Source organism: Centrocercus urophasianus, unplaced genomic scaffold (genome assembly GCF_019232065.1).
Source record: "Centrocercus urophasianus isolate 14NV4802_14NV808 unplaced genomic scaffold, USGS_Curo_1.0 seq_20, whole genome shotgun sequence".
NCBI classification, from domain to species: domain Eukaryota; kingdom Metazoa; phylum Chordata; class Aves; order Galliformes; family Phasianidae; genus Centrocercus; species Centrocercus urophasianus.
In genome coordinates, this window is record NW_024884756.1 from 10731936 (window position 1) to 10754358 (window position 22423).

General features: G+C 39.2%; 3 protein-coding genes across 9 annotated transcripts in view; 2 read left to right on the top strand and 1 right to left on the bottom strand.

The window, feature by feature from the left end:
- SPATS2L (spermatogenesis associated serine rich 2 like) overlaps positions 1-12423 on the top strand; it is a 136135-nt gene extending 123712 nt beyond the window's left edge. For all 6 annotated transcript variants that reach the window (XM_042822566.1, XM_042822565.1, XM_042822564.1 and 3 more), the window contains 4 exons: positions 1883-1992; positions 2545-2647; positions 5563-5786; positions 6118-12423. In XM_042822566.1, the coding sequence (XP_042678500.1) occupies positions 1883-1992; positions 2545-2647; positions 5563-5786; positions 6118-6513 (833 nt within the window). In that variant the 3' untranslated portion in view covers positions 6514-12423. The remainder of the gene's footprint in view (positions 1-1882; positions 1993-2544; positions 2648-5562; positions 5787-6117) is intronic.
- Positions 7018-19584, bottom strand: KCTD18 (potassium channel tetramerization domain containing 18). Of its 2 annotated transcripts, XM_042822568.1 has the most exons (7): positions 19509-19584; positions 18878-19074; positions 17518-17729; positions 16689-16882; positions 15438-15532; positions 14886-14988; positions 7018-13093 (listed from the first exon to the last, which is right to left on the bottom strand). In XM_042822568.1, exons 2-7 carry the CDS (start codon positions 19032-19034, stop codon positions 12568-12570), a joined length of 1287 nt encoding a protein of 428 aa, XP_042678502.1. In that variant the 5' UTR covers positions 19035-19074; positions 19509-19584; the 3' UTR covers positions 7018-12567. The 2 variants fall into 2 exon arrangements, with proteins under 2 accessions (XP_042678502.1, XP_042678503.1); XM_042822569.1 differs by lacking the exon at positions 19509-19584 and having other exon boundaries at positions 17518-17622; positions 18878-18970.
- The window catches only part of SGO2 (shugoshin 2), a 15117-nt gene continuing 11891 nt past the window's right edge, over positions 19198-22423 (top strand). The window contains exons 1-4 of the mRNA XM_042822373.1: positions 19198-19217; positions 19299-19751; positions 20696-20751; positions 22166-22351. Of these exons, the coding sequence (XP_042678307.1) occupies positions 19198-19217; positions 19299-19751; positions 20696-20751; positions 22166-22351 (715 nt within the window). The remainder of the gene's footprint in view (positions 19218-19298; positions 19752-20695; positions 20752-22165; positions 22352-22423) is intronic.

A 22423-nucleotide genomic window follows, 5' to 3' on the forward strand; every position in this document is an offset into this window, starting at 1 on the left:
GCCATTTTCGTGGAAAGTAAATGTAATTTTTATCTACAGGCTTGTAAGTGCTATATTCATGTATGGTAGGTTTAGTTTCCCTGCTTTCATGCTGACTCAACGCGTGACATTGGGTGGCTTCTGTAACTGTGTAGTTGTCTCTCAAGGCTATTATAGGCCTATAAAGTGACATCAGAACTTTAGGCAGAATGTTCTTGTAGGACTATAACGTTCTAACCAACATTGTTACTTTCACGTCCCTTTGCTGCACTGGAGGACTATTGTAATGTGGGTAATTGTACACTTACTGTCAATACTGAGAAAATTTTCAAACAAGATAATTCCAGTTTTTGTGCAAATGGGTATTTGGCTGGCATCTCACTCCAAGTGTCAGTAGGAAATGAGATTGTATGGTTTGAGCAGTCACTTTAGCAAAGGCAGCAGTGACCTTTGAGAGAAACAGTAGCATCATTACCTAGAATAAACAGTGAAACTATTGGGCAAAGAAAAACAAGTAGTGAATTCTTCATGTAATCTAACAAACATTTATCATTCTTGTTGTTTGCATTCCACAAAAAAGGAAATTAAAGATCAGCTGGAAAGACAGATAAATGCCTGTTCTCAGCAAAAGTAGTAATGTAGGCAGAGGTTTATCAGCAGTTTGAAGGGAGCTGTAGCAACCTCTTCCCTTCCTATAAGCTCTACCTTGTGTGATGCACACTCCTCTGTTGCACAGTGGGGTTGCTCCCATACAGCTGTATAGCCACTACTCTTATCTTCCCTGCACCTACTGGACCATTCTATACTTCCAGAGGAAGCTGCCATCCAGTAAATAAATGCTACTGGGTTGAGAAATAAATTCTTACCCTGCAAAAATGACATCATTAAGTATAAACTGGTTGAGACTTCCCAGGACTGCTCTGGAATTCTATGGCAAATGAAGGCAGGAAAGTCTTAGTATCCGTAATGAAATCTCTGGCTTTATGGTACTTTACAGCAGCTGCCACCCACTTACCATATCCATAGACATAACCTGTAGACAGGAGGCTACAGTTGAAAAGGCTATGATTGCTAGTGTTTTTTATGTAGATGCTGTCTTTCCTCTCTGCCATAGCTGTTGATCCCACCAGCCATGAATCAGTCTCTTACATTAAGTCACCATGTAGGTAGCAGAATTCGCAGTTTTCCACCAAAATTGTTATATGTCAGATTATTCTGAACTTAAGTGGACTTGCTTTGTGACTCCTGGTTAATCTTTTCCTGTCAAAGTGTAAATATTCATCACTTCTTATACAAAATATATGGGCAGTAGTGAATAATTAGTGTTTTTTTCCATAAGAACTGTTGGCCATTGTAAGACTGCTTTGTCCTAGAAGTGGTGGTGTTTATAATACTGCTTTGCCCCAGAAGTGGCAGTTGTGCATATTCTGTACTTGAAAGCAAAATTGCAGTGCCAGTGATTTGAACATAAACCAAATATGTACAGATTTTTTCTTTCAGAGGAGCTGTAAGGCCCTGTATACATAAAACAGAACATTTCTTTGGAAACAGGCTGCTGGCTCAGGGAATGTAACATATCTAAATGAAAGGATGCCTGAATTTGTGCTAAAGAATAAGGCACTGGAAGACTCAGAAAAGCATGTCTCTGCCCTGTTTGTCTAAACATTGAAGGGTTGGTTTAACTTTGATTTTGTGGAAGCTATCCTGTTTTGAGATAGTTTTCAAATGTCAGGCAGTTTGATTAAATACACTGATTGTCTGTGCAGGCAGCACAGCATATTCTGTCCAGCTGAAGTGTGGAGTGTGTGTCTCTCTCATGGTACAGTATTGAAACCTGAAGAATAATGAATTACAGATAAATTCAGCTTCGTAGCATTAATTATTGATTATTGGTATTTGGCAGTGGAAATCCTGACTGCTCGGCAGAAGAAAGCAGAAGAGCTGAAGAGGCTGACGGACCTAGCCAGTCAGATGGCTGAAGCACAACTGTCTGAACTCAGGGCTGAAATTAAGGTCAGGCATTCACTTTTTCTCAAGCATGTGAGCTGTCTGCACAAAAGCAAGGAAAGTGCTATCATGCTAACATGTCCAGGCTGCTCATTCCTCCTGTGGACCAGAGGGTAACTAGCTTTCTGTGGGGAAGTCATACCTTATTAAAGAATTAAAGGGCCTCTGAGCAATCTGGATATGCTATCAGAGAAGTGTAAGCTATCCCTTCAGAGGCAGAGCAGTGGGGAGTTTTGCTATTTGTGTATCATTTATCAGACCCAGTTCACAAGTAAACCTGATAGCTTCAGGTTGAATTGATCAAATGCACGCGCCCCAGTGGAGTGACCCACTTCCAAAACACGGGACAGATCCACCTACCACTGGGCTGTGAGAAGTGTTGTTTGGTAAGGATGTAAAAATTTTTGATTCTGCATAAAGATCCTGCCAGCAGGACAGTGTCAGGAGATTGCACAGCCTTAAAGCGGACTTAAGATAAGTATTGGTTGGTCTCTTGACCATCTATATAGTCTTCCAATCAGAATGCCAATTACCCCTAATTTGTCTGTATTTCTGCAGCACTTTGTGAGTGAACGGAAATATGATGAAGAGCTAGGCAGGTCTGCCCGATTTTCCTGTGACACAGAACAGCTGAAGACCCAAATTCAGCTCTGTGGAGAGAGTAAGTGTTGGTGGTTTATCATACCTACGATCTCAGAACGTAGCGTTCCAAATACTTGTCCAGGAAATGCTGGGCAGAGGTAATGGTATGTCTGTTGCCGAGTGAGTGTAGCAAGTCTGATGTGAATGGTACCTCAACACAGGAGGTTTGTTGAGCAGGCACACATTGCTTTTACAATTTACACCATACTATACACAGTGTACATGTGTTGCACAGACCATCTGCGTGTGTACAGTTGCCTTCTTTGTCAGAGATTTTCAGATATTACTGAGGTCAGTTGGAGTTTTCCATCCAAATGAAAAGTCAACTGTAGAGAACTCTCAAATTCAATAGCCACTTATGAATAATTAGTAAATTGGAAACTTCTTTGTGTGAGCATAGTATTATGAGATCAGTTAATCTGTCTCCTGCTCGGAAGCAAGTTCCCATCTGTACAAGAATATTCAGTGGGTTTTTCAGGAGCAAAAGTAATCCCAAATACTACTTTTATGAAATCATCTGCCTTTCTGCTTGGAAATTTGTATTCATCTTCTGCTCCATATATCATGTTCCTGATGTAAAATGTGAAATAGACTCTTTCTCATATTTGTCAAGCTTTTATCCTCCCCAAAAAGTAAATGCTATGATGCTTTGCTCCATGTCATCCTGCTGTATGGTATTCCATCAGCACCATCAATCAGGAGAAAAGCTATTAACACAATACCAAACTAGTGCATTTTGGTGAAAGGAAAATTTTAGGGATGAAATAAGTAGTGTTTCTAGTGTTTCCATTTCAATGCACTGATGAAAACATACATACAGTCCTTCTTAATGCAGGAAATTAATTATTTGTACCTCATCGTAGCAGAGCATTGTTTAAGCATATTCAGATATAGGCCTGTAGAAATCAAATCAATGAAGTTCAAAGAACAGTTGTTAGCAGGGAAGCAGTGCCATCTTTCAGTTGACAGAGAGAGAACTGGGTGACTGGAGATCCTCTAATCTGCTCTTAGTGATCTTAGAAGAGATAACTTAAATGCTATTCGCATGTCTTTGCTGGGGGCAAAGAGGTACAAAACTAATTGGACTGACATTTATCCAGAATGCTTGATGGTGGATTGTGCATCTTTTCTTTTAAGAATATGTTTTTATATCAAGCACTTCAGTTTTTATATGGGCTTCTGTGTAAGGCAGTCTATTTTAGGGAAGAGAGAGCAATAGCATTCAGTAACAGCATACCTTACAGAACTTGTGACAGAAAGTGCAGTTTCTTGTGCAGGTCATTGCATTGTCCTTGTAAAGAAGACACCTAGTGGGAGAATCTCTGATGTTAGCTTAAGTTAGTAGGAGCCTCAAAAAGCCACCCAACAAAACAGCACATGATGCTCAGTTGCTAAAATTACTCCGTGTCTTTCTTCTCTGTCCTAAAAGTTGAAAAATTGAAGTACCTATTAGATAAAAGAAAGGTGTCTTTTTCTAGTTCGTCATCTGTGCCAGAAGAAAACAGAGAAATTACATAATCAGGAAAATCAAAACCACAAATTAAGATCAAGATGTTTACTTCAGTAGCCTCAGGCTCCTTTTTGAGGCACCATTGCACAGAAGCAAACAGCTCAAAGAGCTTGTGGAAATGCAGAGAGGTAGGAATCAAAGGTTTGTTTGGTGTACTTCACATTCATATATGGAATTGCTTAAGAAATCTTCTGATTTTAAAATACTAAGAGGTAGAAAGCAGGAGTATACTAAGATGAACACTAACTGGTTCTTGATAGTGCTGACTTTGCCATGGTCTGCATGAAAGGGACTGGTGTATGAATTCGGTTCCTGTTTGATCGATAGCCATGGTACAGAAGTATCTTTCTTAACCATTTCTTTGGAGAGTCTATTGCTCTTTACTATCTTTTCTTTTTTGAAAACTATTAAAAAATACTGAAGAAGCTTTTGTAGCTGTTAGTCGAGTTGTGGTTGGTATGTATGTAAACTGCAAGCTCCACGCTCTTCAGCTTCCATGATCAGTGAATGATTTGGAATCAGATTTTTATATGGCATCTTCAGGCACGACTTCCTTTGACCTCAGGCATTAGAGAGTTACTGTCATTCCATTTTCTTCCTTCCTGTGTTTCTTCCTTTGTTGCCTGAAGACTCCTATTGGAGGCATTATTGATAGAACAGTGGTGTGAGGGGGCAGTCCTGACAACACGAGGATTTACCTTAGCTGGTTATAATTTCACAAGCTAACCCATAGGTACCAGGAATTTTGAGAAGTTTTCTCGGACAACCAAAGCCCAAGGCTGACAGTCTTGGCAGAAAGCAGGGCTTTCATGCTTACTGTTGGTGAAAAAGTTTGATGAACTACAGTGTTTTCTACTTTAGTGAAATAGGCAATGGGTCTATTTTAGCTGTTTGCTTTGTGGGCTTTGAAACAATTCTGACTTTTGCACAGCACATATTTTTTTATTCTTAAATAGTGCTAAACCAACTTGCAGTCTCAAAAGCTCCCAGGTGTAATCACAAGCTGAAATGTCTTCTAGCTAGCAAGGTAGCTCTCTAGGGTCTCCTTATCCTGGTCAATCTTCAGGTAGCTGCACCAAGGAAAATAATTTCTCCCATTTACAATACAGATGGACGAAGAAGTATAACCCATAGCACAAGCACGAGTACCCCGGATCCAGGGTGTTCTGGCCTTCTGCCAGTCTCATTCCAGTTTTTAGTGCACTTCCTCCACGTGGGTTTTTTTGTCAAAAGCAATCCTTAATGATGAGGCAGTGTCAAAGAAGTAAAACAATATGATTTAATTCTGATCTAGTTATCTAGCTTACTTCATTATCTAAAGACTTGAATCATGCTACAAAAATTAACTGTGAGCAGGGTAACAATTCAGCCTCAGATATTGATCATTTAACAGGTAATAGAGAATACTTCTTTTATTTTTATAGTTTCTCACCCAAAGAACAATTATTCCTCAAGAACACCATGTAGTTCGGTGCTGTCTTCATTGACCTCGCATGCAACAACTGGCAAACAAAATGCACACACTCGGAAGTCCTCTAGCAATGCCAAGAACTCTGATAATAAAACAGCCAGCACTACTAAAGTACAAAGTCATCATTCTTCCAATCCTACAGAATCTTCTCCCCAGGGAATTCCAACAAATAAGCAGGTAAGAAACGAGCTATAAACTGAACTAAATGGTGTCAAAAATATCAGGACAACTTTCATTATTGAAAGTTTTCACTGCAAAATCAAATACTTGTTTTTAGTCCATATTTAATTCACAATTTTAAAAGATGTGGAAAGGTTTACAGGCTGCTTAATGCAACGTATTAGCCATAGATCAGTCTTTGTGTTATATCAAAACTATTTCAATACTATTTTCTCTCTCTAGTTACACTGATAATGATTTTCTGCAATTTTTGTTAATTCCGGTGGCTGTATTTTATTACTGGAAGAATTCAGATAGCCTAACAATTATCCAATTTCTTTCTGGGTAGAATGGGCCTTCTAGTCAAAGACGAAGATTCAACCCACAGCACCAAAACGCCCGTCTCAATGGATCTCTTAAGCCACAAGGTGCCACTAACGAGGCAGATCAAAATAATGTAAGGAGTGGCTCCAGGTCTGAACACAGAAGACAGCAGCACAACAATTTCAGACCTAAAAATAAAGGAGCTATGAAAAATCAGGAGTCTGCAACTGCAAGGACCACAGAGAATGTGACGCATCCAGAAAAGAGCCGGCGGAAGCATCATGCACCAGACACCACAGATCACAGGCCTTTCCGAGGCGGTGTCAGCAGGGTGTCGCAATGCAATTTGTGCCCTGCAAGAATGGAGGTCTCTGCTGATACCACTGTTCTTTCAGTGCCAGCTGTGACTTTGGTGGCTTAAAATGTCACAGTGAAGGCAGGCAGAAAAATATTCTCATTTTATCTTCTTCCTCAAGATGCTTGTTGGTAAAGAAAATAAATCGGAACAGTCATTTTAAATCTGTTGCTGCTTAAAAGTTATTGGTATCTTCATTATTTACTAATTATCAAAATTAATGATACTTTCAAAGCTTTGCCCAATATGTTCACAGTTGTTTTGTCGTGACAATACAGAATCTTACCAAAGCAGCATATACTACTTAGAAGAATGAAATTAGATTGGAAAAATAAACTCAGAATTAAATTCACAATAGCAAAAGGTTTGTTGTAGATATGTGGTTATACAATCAACAGTATTGTTCTTTAGAACATCCTGTGTTAGACAGATCCCGGAGCACCTCTGTGCTGTGGTCTGCAATGCAATCAGATAATCTTTTAGAATTTTTCTGCAGTCTTTATTATACACCTCTTTATTTCTGTGCATGTATCTGTATGTGCATGTGTACGCACACATACATACATACACATGCATGCACACTGTATGCACACAGTATTGTTACATACAAGAACATTTCAAAAAGCAGCACATTTGATTTTAGCTTATTATTCCATAAACTGAGATCTTTAGACTTGCCTATAAATTGTACTGAATGTATTACATATTGGTATTTTTCATTGACAAACTATTTTTATGAAAATGCTCATTTCATTCAAGTTTAGAGTATACATAGTCATGGCTATTCAGATGCACAGCCCTATTCTCCATCCTTATCAGCCATTTTTCTATGACTAGTTGGATTTATTTTTTTGCATATGAAAAGTCACAGGTGTTCTAGACTTGAATCCAGATTATTTTTCTATATTTTTTGCTCTAGGAACCATCTGTCCTTAATGAGAGCTATGACTAATAAACTTGTTACAGCAACATGCAGCAGAATATGGAGATACATATTTGGGCAGATACTACATCCTTGTGAGTTTTCTATTAAAATAAAATCTTAGTGTTAATGTTCTGATTATGTATTTCAGAAAACTTGTTTCTTCCAAAAAAAATTAAAATCTTCTTTCTAAAACATTCTGTTGTTTGCTGCCTTGCAGTATCTAATCAGTTGTGATCATATTTGAACTAGATTTGCTTAGTTCAGCTGGTGTCAGTGGGAGGCTTTGGTTTGAGTTTGGCTTGGAATAGGCTTTTGCTTTTGGCTAAATTCCAATGCCACAAGTGCGCAGGACAGCATCAAGAGCTAATCTTGGATAAACCTATGTTAAAAGTTGTTATTGAAAATATTAAGGTATCAGAATAATCAGTAAAGAATCCAGGCCTGACATCAAGTGAACTAGAGGGCTGGGGGTCAGAATCAGAGAAATGTAAAAGGGTCTCTTTCCCAGTGAGGTCAGTAAGAGCTGGACACTTTGAACGTTTATTGTTGGTTATGGCTTTTTACCACTTACCTCTGCCTAATTTCCATGAGCTGACTACACGCTTTCTTTGTACTGAATTCCACTTTTGATTCATAAAGTATAAAGTGCATTGCCTATGAAGGATTTTGATTATTGCTCTTGATATCTGTACAATTTTCTACATGTGAATGATGGTAAAACCTGATTTTACAAGGCAAGTAGCTCATCTTCTTCTGGAATAGTGGTGATAAAATAAGTACTCATAGGTAAACATAGGCTTTTTTTAGCATTGTGGACCCTTCTCCTATCAGGCTTTTAGCTGAACGTTTTAAGTAAATGGAGCTGAAATTCCAGAATGTCTGTGCTGTGCACACCCACCAGAAAAGTCTATTTTCAAAATTTGCCATACTGCCATGCTGTAACTTCACAGTTAGAGATGTAATCACAATATCTGTATGGGTAGTACCCCAGAACAATATTATATTGCTTTTACATAATTTCTGAAAGTTACTTATACCTTTTCTTGTATCCCCTCTTAATAATATCTGATGTATTTATAATGACTTTTACTCCTGCCTTATAGCTTTTCCACTTAATAGGATTATTGGAAGAAGTTATTTTATTCTACAAGTCAGCTTCCTTACAAGCAGGCTTCCTCAAAACAAGTCAAATCTAACATAAATCATAACTCAGCACAACAGGATGACCTTGTGCTCTTCAGTACCAGCTTCTCTTTGCTGTGCTGGAGGCTTAGTACATGGCAGATCAGAACTAACAGGTGAGAGGAAGCATTTATCCTCAGGCTGTGAGGCAAACACACATTCTTGGATGAGAGATAAAAGTGTGGATTTGGCTGGTTCTGGGGACTCTGCAGTCTTGATGCAGCAAATGTGCTTTGGTATTGCAGTTACACATTGTAACTGTTACATGGCTGGCTCTGAAACATTGCTGTGTCAGATGTTTGAAAAAAAAAAAAAATCATTTAAACTACTTAAAGTCATTGGAAATGTTGCTCTAGAACTGAAACTATTAATTTTGGAAAGGATAAGTTTGTACTCTAGTTTGTATATTCCTTTCCTGGATCCTGCTGCTGTAGGAAAGCAACGTGGTCTGAGCTTGGATGGATGGATGGCATTTCCTGTGGTGAGTCTGTTTCCCCATGCAGTGACTGGGATGTATCAAAAGCAACTAAACAACCTGTACTAGAAATGTTTGTGGATGTTGTACCAGAAATTAGGATGAGCTAAGAGATGCACATAGGAAAGGGACGACTTTGAAAACGGTCTAATTATTGATGTGTGTGGTCCAGTGAATTTGCAAAGTATTACTCAGCTAAGTGATAAATGCTGTATAAGCAGGAAGATTTTATTTATTTACTTATTCCTGCAAAAGTAGTATTCTGTAGAAAGTACTCAGAAACTCAGAGAAGAGCAGAGGTCTGTAACACCAGCTGTGTCTGTTTCTGCTGCTTGACATTCTGCTAAAAGCTGTTGCTCAAAATGAATCTAGATCTCTTGGGGACATTTCCTCCACAGATTTACAGAGCTTTACTTCTAGCCACACTCTCACTCTAATTGCAGCTATGGAATAGACAGCTTCACTCTCAAGTTTTCAATGGTACAGCTTGCCTCCCGTTGTTGCTAAGTGAGAATTTGTCCTTCACAGATTGAGAATTAAACAGACAAAATCATCTTACCTCCTGGATAATGCTGCCATTTCTGTTTGGTCATACTAAGACTTGTACTACATAATGTTTATTATCTGAACATTTAAGTGGGTTTAAAGAAGTGAATGAACAGCTTGAAAGAAGGAAAGAGGTAGCTTCCTTAGGAGCAGTCAGTGTGTTTACAGTCGATACTGTCTTGAGAGAATCATCAGTTGTTTTACTTGCAAGGAACTTGAGCTATATTTCATACAGAAGCATCTCTGAATTAATGCCTAGTTCAGAGCTCATTTGACTGCGTTGTTTCCGTGGCTCTTAAGCTGAAAACGAGCCTGATGAAAAGTCTCTCTGAGAATCAGTGTTAACGTGCCCCTAGCAGATGAAACAACATCTGCTTGGTTATGGCAAGTATGAGTTCTCCATACTCTGAAGCATACAGATAGAATTACATCTGTTTGAAGCATATCCCGGTGATAATACGCACTTAATCATGGAGAAGTAATTTTCTGGAAATTAATTTGGAATTGCATTTTTCTACATTATGCCATATCATAGATGGTTTGGAAATAGTGTGAAAGTGAGGGCTAAACAACTGGAAAATTGACCGTGTTTGTGAGGGGAAAGAGAAAAGCATCAAAGTTCACTAGCGTGATGCACGTTACTCTTCAGAGCACAGCTATTAAATTGCTAGGGCAAAGAAGCTTTCTAACTGGTCTCTTTTATAACAATTGTACAAAGGTGCAAAACAAGCCATAATCACTTCAGTTGACTGTACCAGCTGGTAACTCTTTGAATTGGATGAGTGAAACATTAAGAAAACTGTGGACTTTGAAGAAACTTGGGATCGTACAGATTTGAGGAAAGTAGAACCTGCAAGAAACTCTCAGACTTGCAGAATTTCTGCTCTTTGTTCCAGGCCTCAAAAGAGCAGTCTGTTAGCCAGGTTAAGAGCTGACTAATCCTTGGATGGGCAAGTTTTCAGCTCTCTGCCTCCCAGGCAGAAGACTAAATGCTGTTTGATTTTATACTTTAAAAGGCTTTGGGTGGATATAGACAAAGCTGTAATAGTCATCTTGAAGGTTCAGCTCTTATAAAGCTGTTTAAAATCAGTCCATCCATTACAACAGATTGTTAACAAGCTTCACGGGATTAAAAATAAAAAGACAAAAGTGCTTATTTAAAAAGCCATGTTTGTTTCTCATCCAGTAAAAAAAATCAAGTCTCTAAATTTGCTCTACCTCCTCACCACAGCCACTTTCATTCACAATTTCATATGCTGAAATTAAAGGGAATGATTTTGTAATTTTTTTTTTTTAACTGCAAGTCAGTGTGTCTAGGACAAAGATGAGACTGAAGCCACTGGAATGCAAATGATATGAATGTTATGTGAAAAATACTACCAGAATGACTAGACAAGCCCTGAACTAGCACAGGCTTAGGAAGTCCAAAGGGATCAGTCTTAGTCTTATCTGCAAGAATCCAGACTTGTGAGCTTTTGTATGATGTTGAAAGAAGCCTACAAATTCACCCAAAGTTGAAGAGGAATCATTGTAAGAGGACCTAAATGGATACAGTAAAGGGCTCAGCTGTTCACTAAGTTCTAAAATAAAAGTCACACAGAAAGTAGTTATTTAAAAACTGCTTTTCAATCAGACTGGTATACATTGTGTCAATGAATTGCACGCTCACTAAAATGAAACTTGTTATTTATCTCCCTTAATTTCTGCTTTTTCTGGTCTCAAGTGAATCTCTTCTGTGGGATGGGGAGAGCCTTGGCTTTTCTGTGGCTTTTTAGGCTTATTACAGTAGTGTAAGGATTTTAAAGATAGGCTGGTCTTTACTATACGTGTAAATAGTAGAAAATTGCAATACTGCTCAGCTTTACATAACTATAATTCATAGCAAAAAACATCTCTTCAAACAGTATGTTAGTACTTGAAATTTTGCTGTTTCTCTTTTCTACTTTGCAAATGAAATTTCAAGTCCTTGCAGTTACGACAAAAAGCCTAAAAATGTGATTTCTTCTAAATAACCTAGAAAACAAAAGACTTTAAGAAGCAAATTGTAAGAATACTTCATTTTGGCAATGCGATAGGACTTTGCAACATCTAAAGCCAGGTGTATTTACTGTGTTGCAAAATTATTAGCAACAACAAAGCAGTACCCAGCCATACACAAACAATTGCACAAAATGAAGCCAAATGTGGGGAACTTAAACAGCATTGGTTTAAACATATCCAATTTAAACCAAGTCCAAAAGGACTTCTTAAAAAGTGAGCCAAATTCTGCTTTTCTTTGCTAGTAGAAACATACAGGAGCTCTTCAGTATCGTTGCTTGTAATGCACCCTAGTACAAGGGAGGACAAGAAGGACAAGTAGGAAACTAGTGTACATGTCTCAGGTCTAAGGAAAAACTGCCTTATTCCCTAGTCATGCTCTTCCTTCCTGTTTATCAGTTTTCTATATGTAAAGATGGTCCCTTTAATTGCTACCAATAATAAAATGGTAACTTCTCCTCACTGCAAGTACCAGTATTTGTGCATTCAGCTTAAAATAAAGTCTTTACAGTACTCTGTATATTGCACACTTGTGACAAATTTGAATCTAATAACTGGTATTCATTGTTACTATTTTTCCCCTACTTGAAATATATGGATTAAGGAAATTAACTGTAACTGAATTTGATAAGCTGTTGTCTTCTGTGCTGTGCATGTATTCCTTTTAAAAGGCCAGTAGTACAGCCTGACACAAATATGAATGAGACACCATAATATTGAGCATGCTGTGTGTTTTAGAGTTTTTTTAGCCATGTTTCTTCCTCCCAACTTCTAAAAAGTACTTAGAAATAAAATCAGAAAATACACTTCATTTCTCCCTCTGCTCTTCACTAACTCTTCACTATCTTCACCGTGATTTCCTACCAAATCCTTGAATAACTAACAATATGAGATGATGAGCTGTTCTTAGGCCAGATGTTCCCAAGCTACACAGCCTATCAGGCTGAGTCCAATGTTATCCATCCACTTTATTACTCTTAAGCTTGTTGCTCTCTGCTAACGCAGCTGGTTCTTTCTTGTTTAGTACTGTTGAAGTAGTAGGAATTTCAGCAGCAGCTTTGTCCTGTTCACTTGTTTTACTGGACACAGATGATGACTGAGAAGGTGTCATGAGAAACAGTGGAGTTCGCTTCAGCTTTACTGCACGGCTGCGTATGGGTTTTCTAGGCGCTGAGGTGTTGAAAGTCATTTGACATGGTGCTTCATCATCAGCACTCTGCTTTCCATGGGGCACCTGGGAATTGCTGGGCTCTGGCTTGCATGCTGTGGACACAGAAGCTGCTTTGTGCAGTATCAAACTTTCACTATTTGGTCGTTTAAGAGTTACTGCAGAATGTGAAGTGTTGCAAGCAGCTACCTTTAATGAAGCTGAATTCTTGACTTTGATATGTGTACTTGTTGAAGGACCTGAGAATCTAATTGGCTTGGGGCCCACTTTGCATGGTATGTAGTCTTCCACTTCAGAGAAATCAATTAAGCGTCTGTAAAACAAAGGATCTTAATTGAAGAAACAAACTATGTATTTGAGTTATTTTTTTTATAGTTACAAAATCAGCAATGCACAAATCTACTGTTCTATTAATTTTTGCTGGTTATCACATATTGTTCTCAACTGTTGATCACAGCAGTCAGGCTTGCCTTTGCATCAATAATACAGCAATCTCTTCTACCGCTGTAAGTCATGTTACATGCTAAAATTGGTAAGAAATGGTGCACAAACTGCTGTTTGAAAATGAGGAAGAAGGCAGGAGGAGTTACAGAAAGAAAATATTGAAGTACTACAGTTTTCACCAAATAGAAAATTCAGTAACAGTTAATCAGATATGTTTTGAGTTATCTACCAAAGTGTCAAGATCCAATTGCACAGAAACAAAATACTTATAGTTCTACATTATGTAATTTGAGAAAAGAAGAATATCCCTTTCTCCCTTCCCCCTCCCTTTCTAAATAATTAAAGATAACCCGTTTTGGAAAAAAAAAATAAAATAAATCTGTGTAAGAAAGCCTGTAGAATCTCATGGCAACTCTAACTGTCTAAAGTAGAGAGTAATTTTTAAGTAACTCAGAGAACCATTAAAGAACAGAGTAAGGGACACTACTAAAGCACTGACATTCTTCAGGATGCTTGCATTTTGGATTTCAAAAGATTAAATGCCACAGGAATCCATATCAAGAGAGAAAAAATGTAAAAGTGTAATATTTCTTATCATTACTCTTAGAAAAGTGGTAGAAGGTGACACTTCAAGCAGAAAGCCTGCAAATAACTGAGTGCTCATAATGAATCTAGGAAGATTTTCCTCAGAGCTCTAAGGTAAGAATGTATTCTTGAAATCTGTACATCCTAGACCAAAAGAACCATTAGAACAAAAAGGAAAATTTAAGCATTCAAAGACTGGGTGTTTTAACAGCTGCAGTGTAGTACAGGTAAAATGTAATCAGTAACTAGATTAATTTACAATAATATTTCAAGATGGTATATGCTCTCACAAGGATTACTGCAGGTAATTAATACAGCTCTTTGGGTACAGAAAAAATAGAGAAGACAAAGCAGAGAAATGGGAGATAAAAAGCAAAGGTTGCAGTGGAGCATTCAGGAATATATGTGTTTGGCAGTCAGTCCAGTGGTCATGCTTCTTCCTTAATGAGCTATGAAAAGCAAAGAATACAGTATCCCAAAATGATGGGGAGATGGGGATTTTCAGTTGGATCACTGTGCTGTCATGGCTCTGTGGCTGCTGCTGAAATGACAGCATGGCCAGAGAGACAAGGTAAGCAGGATCCTCCTCCTTAGATAGCAGGAAGATGCTGTTGAGTGGCTCAGGTAAGTGTAGATGCATCTGCGAATGCTGCTTTTAGGTAATGTATTGCAAATGGAAGTGTTGTCAGAAGTATGACCACAGAACTGGAAAGAAAATATTCTAGTGTAAAAGTAGAGCTTTTTAGAAACATGAAAATCACCTAATCTTTTCAAATTTTCAATTAGCTAGTCCATTTAGCTAATGCTGTTCTCTACTTTCTGAAATGACTCATTTCCACCCTCACATGATGCTGTAAAGGCTGTAGAATAGAATTTCAGCAGCCTAGAAAAGGTAATTTCCTTATATCAAGGTCAGTTCTGCTTATGAGCTCTCAGTGAATATGTTACATGAAAATGTTAAGAGGAACAACTAAGAAAACTATTCAAAGAACCTGAAACTACACACATACACACACACACAAAATGTTTGTGCTGTTTTCCATTGCATGCTAAGCCACCTATGCAGGTCGCCATACCTTTTATGAACTGGAGGCATATGATGCAAACTGCCTTTCAGAGAACGCTCTTCAAGAGTCCAGCATTCGATGAGCTCCTGCGGCACTCTCCAGTAGCTGACACCTGCATTTCAAAGAGACATTGTATCACTGATTGTATCACTGAGCTGAGAGAACACGGTATTGTGTGTACCTCCCCCAGATTAAATGAAGGCATGTATTTTATTGTGCAGAATTTCAGCTTTGAAACTATGCTGACAAGTAACCTGTGCTTACAGCCAGCATGCCTTTAGGGTTTCCACCAGAGTGCTCAGGGTCTCCATCACCTCTTGCATGCAATGTTTCTCACTACGTCTATTCATGTATGTTAGCTCACATCTGCTCATTAGAACATCAATCAAGACTTTTTGTGTTTTCCCTTCAAATAACTGCTCTATTGGAGTTTGTATGTGTCACATACTGAATTAGTGGAAACACCCACGGATTTTATTATTGTATAGTTATTTGGCATTTTTTTTTTTTTTTTTTTCTGTAGAAAAATACTAAAATAGAAGCAAAGAATTAATACTGTACCTCTTCCTTCCCAGGTGCCGAAAGCATCCATCATCTTTTTCAGTTCAGCTTCAGAGTAATAGCTCCAGATGTATTGGACATTATTTCCAGCTTCTCTAGAAACATTGTTTGCAAGGTAAACATGTTACCTTGTTACAAGTTACAAGTTGTTACAAGTTACATGGTAAATCTACCTAGGATCCAAAAATTTAACACTGATGAAGTAGTGTTACAGCTATTATTCTTCTACCAAATTCCAACTATGAAAGGACCTCGTAGTGAATGTTTTGTAAAGTGGGTAAAAAAAAGTTACTTAGATTTCATTGTCATTTCTATCAGAGATCCAAATTGCCACTCCCTACTGTCTGCACACCTGTGAATGCCTGTTGCTGGAAAAGCTATTCAGGAAAGAACAGATGTCCATGAAAAACATAATTACAGAACTAATGGTGTAAAATTTATTCTTCTAACTACATATTTTCAAAGGGAAAACACAGTAGGACAAATACCTGAATTACTATGTATCCAAAACATCTCAGAGTAGATATTCATTTTCCCAGCGTAAATTTAGGAGAATATGTATCTTAATTATAAACATGATGCAATATCAAAAGCTCTAAATAATTTTTCAGTGAATTACACTTCTGATTCTGTACGGTGGGACCAAGGGAAAGACAAACAGCTTCCAGGCACTTGGAAGAACTACAGGTCTACTAATATCTTAAAATTTCTACTGTAAAATGCATTCATATTTGTTGAAATGTACACATCCTTTAAAGAATTTAAATCATTATTTCATCTTCAGAAAGGCTGCGTTTAATATTTTTAACTGCTGTCATAGCAGACTACAAAATAGAACCCCTTAAATCACTGCCAGCTTTGTGAATATTTGGGGGGACATTTTCAGGATTCAGTGATGATTCTTGGTGTAAATATCACTGATAACACTTGATGTAATCATCATCCTAAGTTATAATTGTAAATGGTTGAGATATTTTAAAAATGGCAACTGAGATCTTAGAGCAATTGCATGCCAGTGACCTTCTGTAGATCTCTTGAATTCTTTTCCGTTGTGCTTAGTCTTTATTTTGTTAAATCTGAATATTATATTAGCTGGGTGTTTTCAAAGCAGGAAATAATCTCATTCCTGCCAGTGATTTATAGTGTAATAATGCTATATTAGCCAAATAAAATAATATTTAGGTATTATTATGATATGGAAGTCTTCATAGTCTTCCCATAGTGCTTTCATGAGTTTGAAAGTCAGCTTACCTTTTGTAGATACTTTTACTGTGAATTTTTGTTCCTAGCTCCTTTTTAATTGCATCAGTCCCATCAGCCCTTGTGGCATACACACCAATAATTTTACTCTCACAGCTTGCCCCAGAAGTGCCAAGATAGTGCAGGACCCAAACTGTAGGCTTGGTGCAGATTAAATTATAAGAATCACAGAAATCCAACAAAGCCTGGAAAAAAAAATAAAACAAAGAAGCAAAAATATTAATACTAATTAAGTTCAGTGTTATAAGCTTTCATTCTGAAATTTTCTTAACTGTACTGGTGACCTCTTTTAAGTATATCAAGGATGTAGTTTATCTAGACTATTGTGAGCACTATATCTTATCGGATGATAGCAGAGAATGTCCTCCAAGTAGGAGAAATGCACAGACAGGCAACAGGAATACTTGAAGATGGCCCCGTTTTAAAAAAACCTCAAAAGTCTGGAACTGCTTTATGCTTTTCAAAAGAAGAATAAGGGAGAAACTAAAGAACTACAGAGAACTATACAATGTCTTTCCTACTACACAAGTTTTCAAAGCAGACTTGCACATAAGAGTCAACTTTAAACTGCTTCTGTAATGTAGTGGTGGAAAAGTTGAGTACTTGATAGCTATGACTGTGTTATCAGTTCTAGAATTTCTTATCCTAAATCTCAGAATTATTTGAAGAGGTAAAAAAAAAAAAAAAAAAAAAAAAAAAAAAAAAAAAAAAAAAAAAAAGTGCTAACTTATACACGCATAGTTTTAGTATCTGCTGCTAACAAATGGTGTGATACATCTTTAGAAGAGTGCATCTTTTAAAATATAAGAAATATACTGACCTTCTTAAGCTCTACATTTGACCTTAAAGAATATGTCTCCATTTCATTGGCCAAATGGTCAGACAGACTGTATGGATAAGGGATGCCAAAATAATCTGCTTCCTCCTGCAATGCAATTTGAATCTGTTTATCCTCAGGAATCCGAACTTCTCCATGAAGATAATCCAAAAGATATTTAAACAAACTTCCATCTCGATCAATCAGACAGGCTCCTGAAAACATACACATAATGAACTTAAGATGCTGCTTCTAAGATTTCTCAATTATACCAAATCATCAAGTAAAGCTTTTGTATGAAACTTACTCTCTTTACTTATGTAGGAGAAGTAAGTAAGTATATTTTTTCTGTTATTTTAAAACTGCTACTTTGTTTCCATGGAATAATAGTTATTTGAAGATAAAACTCATAGTGAAGAATTTTTTGCTTGTTTGGAATGTCGGTGATATCACTGATGTGCACAGGACCATGCCAGTATAAATCTCAGCTAAGTGCTTAAATGCTAAAATCTTATTCTAGGAGCATTTCTAGAATTTTTATTTATTTATTTATTGCTATTGGAGAGATTTTTTTTTCAATTTTGGATCTAGGTGTAAAAAGTAGCACCAGTTTTTGTATGTATCCAGCCTCAACTAATCTGGATCTTGCTTAAGTTTTACAATTCTGTTTGTTTCTTTCTCTCTTTTGATGCTGGGCTCAATGGCCACAAAATAGCCACTCAAGCTGTACACTGCTGTTTATAATATGCTACTCACTGCAGCTGAAGGATGATAGTAAAACCCTGCTTTTAAAAAGTTTCAAGCATTTCAGATATTTTAAACTGCCAGAAGTGGGCAACAAGAAGTCACTACTGTCCATCCAGCATAGTTTTAGAACTGGGCATACTTTGGCAGTCACTTCCAAGTCACAAACAGGGGTGAAATCTGACTCATTAAAAGTTTTATTCAAGTTTTCATATCAAACCATGCTGGCCAAAAATGCTATCTTTAATGGGTACTGAGGCATTCTGAAACAAAGATAAAACCTCAATCTCCCTACATAATGAGCAGTCGGAGTCGGATTGGGAGAATATAGGAAGGCATAAATAGGACCCAAGTTAACACTCATACTGTAATAGTGTATTCGTCAATTTTGATTGCAGCAAAGCAGGGCTAAGTGCTGTACAAACATGTATGTTTGCAAACAGAAATGTCCTGTGGAATTCTGATGAAGTACTCATAAGTCATGCACGCATAATTCATGTATTCAAGAAGCTCAGCAAGTTGGAAGAAAAGAGACGCAATAAAGTGGATACGTAAAAGCATGTATTTACCACAGAGCTCCCTAGGCGGAATGTTTTAGGTGCAGCTTTAACATATTTACCAGACTCATCCATTTTTAGAGGAAAACGTCCACTAAACATAGAAGCTAGCATGGAGTCCTTAAAGCGGCACAGGGACTGGCGCCTGGCGGTGTACAGACATCCTCGCACGTTCAGCCGTAGGATGCCCTGCTCCTCTGCAGCCTTGTCCTCTTCCATCGCATTTGCAAATGAGATGTTAATTACGAGCTATTCTACACTGTAACAGATACAAAGAAGTGTCAGTCTAATGCCAAGGCCGAAATATTGCACAGAGATCCAAGCATTAGCTCAGCTAACACGCCTGTTGCATAGTACTGTAATCAGAATCACAAAATTCGAAATGGTGCTTACACCTTCACTGTAAACAACGATGACATTTATTTTGCCGGAAAACATGCAGTTACTCTTTTGAGGCATACGAGGGGGCAGATTTGTGGTTAGTACGTGTGAAAGACGCGCTAGAAGGACAGCAACAAAACGCATCCTAGGAACTCTCGGAGAGCCGCCCCGCGCAGGCCCGTGCGCTCCCTCCTGCGCCGGAGCCGCTCCGCGGGAGAGGCACAGCCCACCCAGCCCTCCGCAGCCGCGGGCGCGCACACGCCGGGACGGCGCCTTCCAGCCGCGCGCGGGGCGGCCGCCATCGCGCGTTACCTGCGCCGCCGCCTCCCCGCGGCCGGAGCGGGCCGGGCGCCTCCGGGCCTCCTCGGCTCCGCAAAATGGCGGCAGGAAGGGCCGGGCCGGGGACGTGCGAGCGGAGCCACCGCGGCATCTCCCGACCGGGGGCACCGCCGGCAGCCCCGACCCGAGCCCGCAGGCAGCAGGCGGCCCGCCGGGCGCGGCTTCGGTGCCTTCGTCCTCCGAAGGGAGGCGTGCATGCGTAAACTCGGCTGCTCTGTAAGGCAGAAACCTTTTTTCTTTTTTCTTTTTTTTTTTTTAAATCTTAGAGCACGTTGTTAACGCTTTAATATATTTCAAACATCCTGGACAAGTGCAGACTGCTAGGTGCTTCCCGTGCACTCTCACGCGCAACAGCTTAGAGAGTGCCCTGCTCGAAGCGGTTCATGGCTGTGGTGCAGTTGCTTGCTGACCGAAATTCTGCATGAACAGACAAACAGTGTCAGGTTCTCATGATAAGAGCCTGATATTTGTAAATGCCAAATTAATAATTGTACAAAATGTTGTAGTGCCAAACTGCTGGTTTCCACAAACTTTCTGGAAAGTACTCGAGCTGCCTGTATGTGTAGAAAAGAGATAAAACCTAGAACATTAATGATTCTCCTAATTGGGACCCGAAGCCCATTAAGAATGCAGTTAGCTTCCCACTGCACATGCAGGAACACACCCATATCATTTTTAAGCTTTGAGAGCTGTTATCACAGTTCTGTCTTTCCCTCACTTTCCCTCTCATCCCTACTCAGTTTAAAGGCTGATAATGGGATCTCAAGTGATTGCAAACCAGACTCCTTCCCTATTTAGTGCATGCAGAATGTAAAGCCTCCCAGCCTTTTAGGCTCTTCCCCCCTTTAAGCAGCTGGTAGCTGAGGATTGTTCACTTGTGAAAAGTTCCTCAGCTGAATGCAAAGGAAAGTAGCACCCAGGTGCTAACACAACACTTATTTTGCTGATTATCAGCAGTTGTGACATAAACGTTAGCTGGAGGCAGATTGGGGATTGCTCCCTCAGGAGATGGGACTGCTGTAAAAGTGAAGGAAATGAAATCTCATGACTGGAGCTGGGTGAAAATACTGCCTGCTTGACAGCAGAGGGAGGTGAGTCACAGTAACTTGTCTGACTTTTTGTTGTTACAGTTGCATGATGTTGTTCTGTTATTTTCTCAGAATTTACAGTGGCTGCAGTTACTCGAAGCTGCTTTGTGAGGGGAAACATACCACAGGTATGTAAGGTGCGCTGGGTCAAGTCTGTGTTTTAAAAGGATTGTGTAGAAGCATGAGGTTATGCAGCTTCAGGACCACGCTGAGAAACTGTGCCAAATCTCATTTGGAAATGAGGGGGAAAAAATGCATGGTTTATTATTGTTATTACAGTTTCACCTTTCCATCTCTCTGTAAACTTTCAAATAAATGAAAACAGTAACTTTTTCCCCCCTTTTCTCCTTTTCCCCCAAAACTGTTTACTATGTATCTATTAATGCTTAGGCCAACTGCAGCAATCAGTGTGTCTGCCTGAACTGACGGTAGAACTAGGCTCACGTGGGGGAAGAGAATGCGTGTGAGGGAATATTAAAGCATGTGGGCTGTGCCTTTGGGATCAGAGCAGACTTTGGAGGAAAGCATCTTGCTGGGCTCAAGTACTTTCTTCCATCTGCCAAACCTAACTGCCTGAAATGGATGAGATGAGCCTTGCTCCAGTTGTAACACGGGAGCCTCCTATATGTGCAAGGAGTGTGCACACTCAGTGTCATCTTTCGTTTGCAAATTTGTTGATGTCGCTTTGATAACTGCCTTGATACTTGGGTTGTTGCTTCTTCTATTGCAACTCCTTTTAAAGGGACTATTTCACCAAAAAAAAAAAAAAAAACAAACAAACAAAAAAAAAACACCTATACGTAAAGGCCTTTCTTGTATGAAACGCTACTCTGTAATGCAAAGGCTGGCATTTCAAGATCTAATGTAATTCTTTGCTTCAAAACAAAAAGCTGTGACGGGCAGGAACCATCCCGGCAGCGCCGTTTGTGCTGCAAATGTGCTCCATTCGCCCACAGTCAGATCGCGGAGGCTGCCTGCTTTCCTGAACTGACTGCCTCAGCCCGCGGGCGCGAGGGCGGGAGCGAGGGTTACCCGCCGACGGCCGTTGGGCTCGCGCAGCCGTTGGCCGCCCCTGAGGCGAGGCGGGAGCGCTGCCCCCCGGCGGCGAGGACGAGGGCGGCTGAGGGCAGGGCGGCGCGGCGGGACGCGCCTCCTCGGAGCCGCTTGCGGAGAATCGTTCGCTGCTCCGACGGACTTCGCAGCCTGGTCTTTCTTGCTGTGTGCTTCGGTACTTACCACCCGTAAGGCGCTTTATTTAAAAAACTTACTTCTAAAATTTGGCCTGAAGAAGCTGATTCGGTTGCACTGTCAAGTGATGTAAACTTTTGTTTTTTTCATCTCTCCCCTGCCCCCTTCACTTTTAAGGGTAGATCTGAAGAGGTAACTTGATGGAATATATGAAGGTAAAATCTCTCATCCTTGTAGTCTTCATATTTGTTAGTAAAATATGATAATGTGACCTAAATCTTGGATAATCTCCTCATAAAGAGATAATGCGGCCTAAGCTCAAAATTTGTGAGCGAAATCATGTGTCATTTGCAGATTCCTCTTGCCAGTGTGCATTCCACCTGACAAGGTTCTTTTTGATGATGGATAAACAAGCAACTGCTAAATTATCCACTGCTTTTTCTTCGGGTGCTGTCAGAGGACACAGGAAGAGGGACAGAGCGTTACAAACTGCAAAACTGAACGCTTCTTTGGCATCTAAAATCAAATCTAAATTAATAAGTAAGTCCTGTGAAGCCTTTTACTGTGCTTAGAACTTAGAATGTTGCTTAGAACTTAGAATGTTGCTTAGAA

Excerpts from the sequence above, each read along its gene's own strand:
- KCTD18 (XM_042822568.1), bottom strand. The coding sequence starts at position 19,034 with ATGGAAGAGGACAAGGCTGCAGAGGAGCAGGGCATCCTACGGCTGAAC. Across the intron at positions 16,883-17,517 it reads CAAATGTAGAGCTTAAGAAG|GCTTTGTTGGATTTCTGTGA; the intron begins GTCAGTATATTT and ends TTTTTTTTCCAG. Across the intron at positions 15,533-16,688 it reads AGTAAAAGTATCTACAAAAG|AGAAGCTGGAAATAATGTCC; the intron begins GTAAGCTGACTT and ends CAATGTTTCTAG.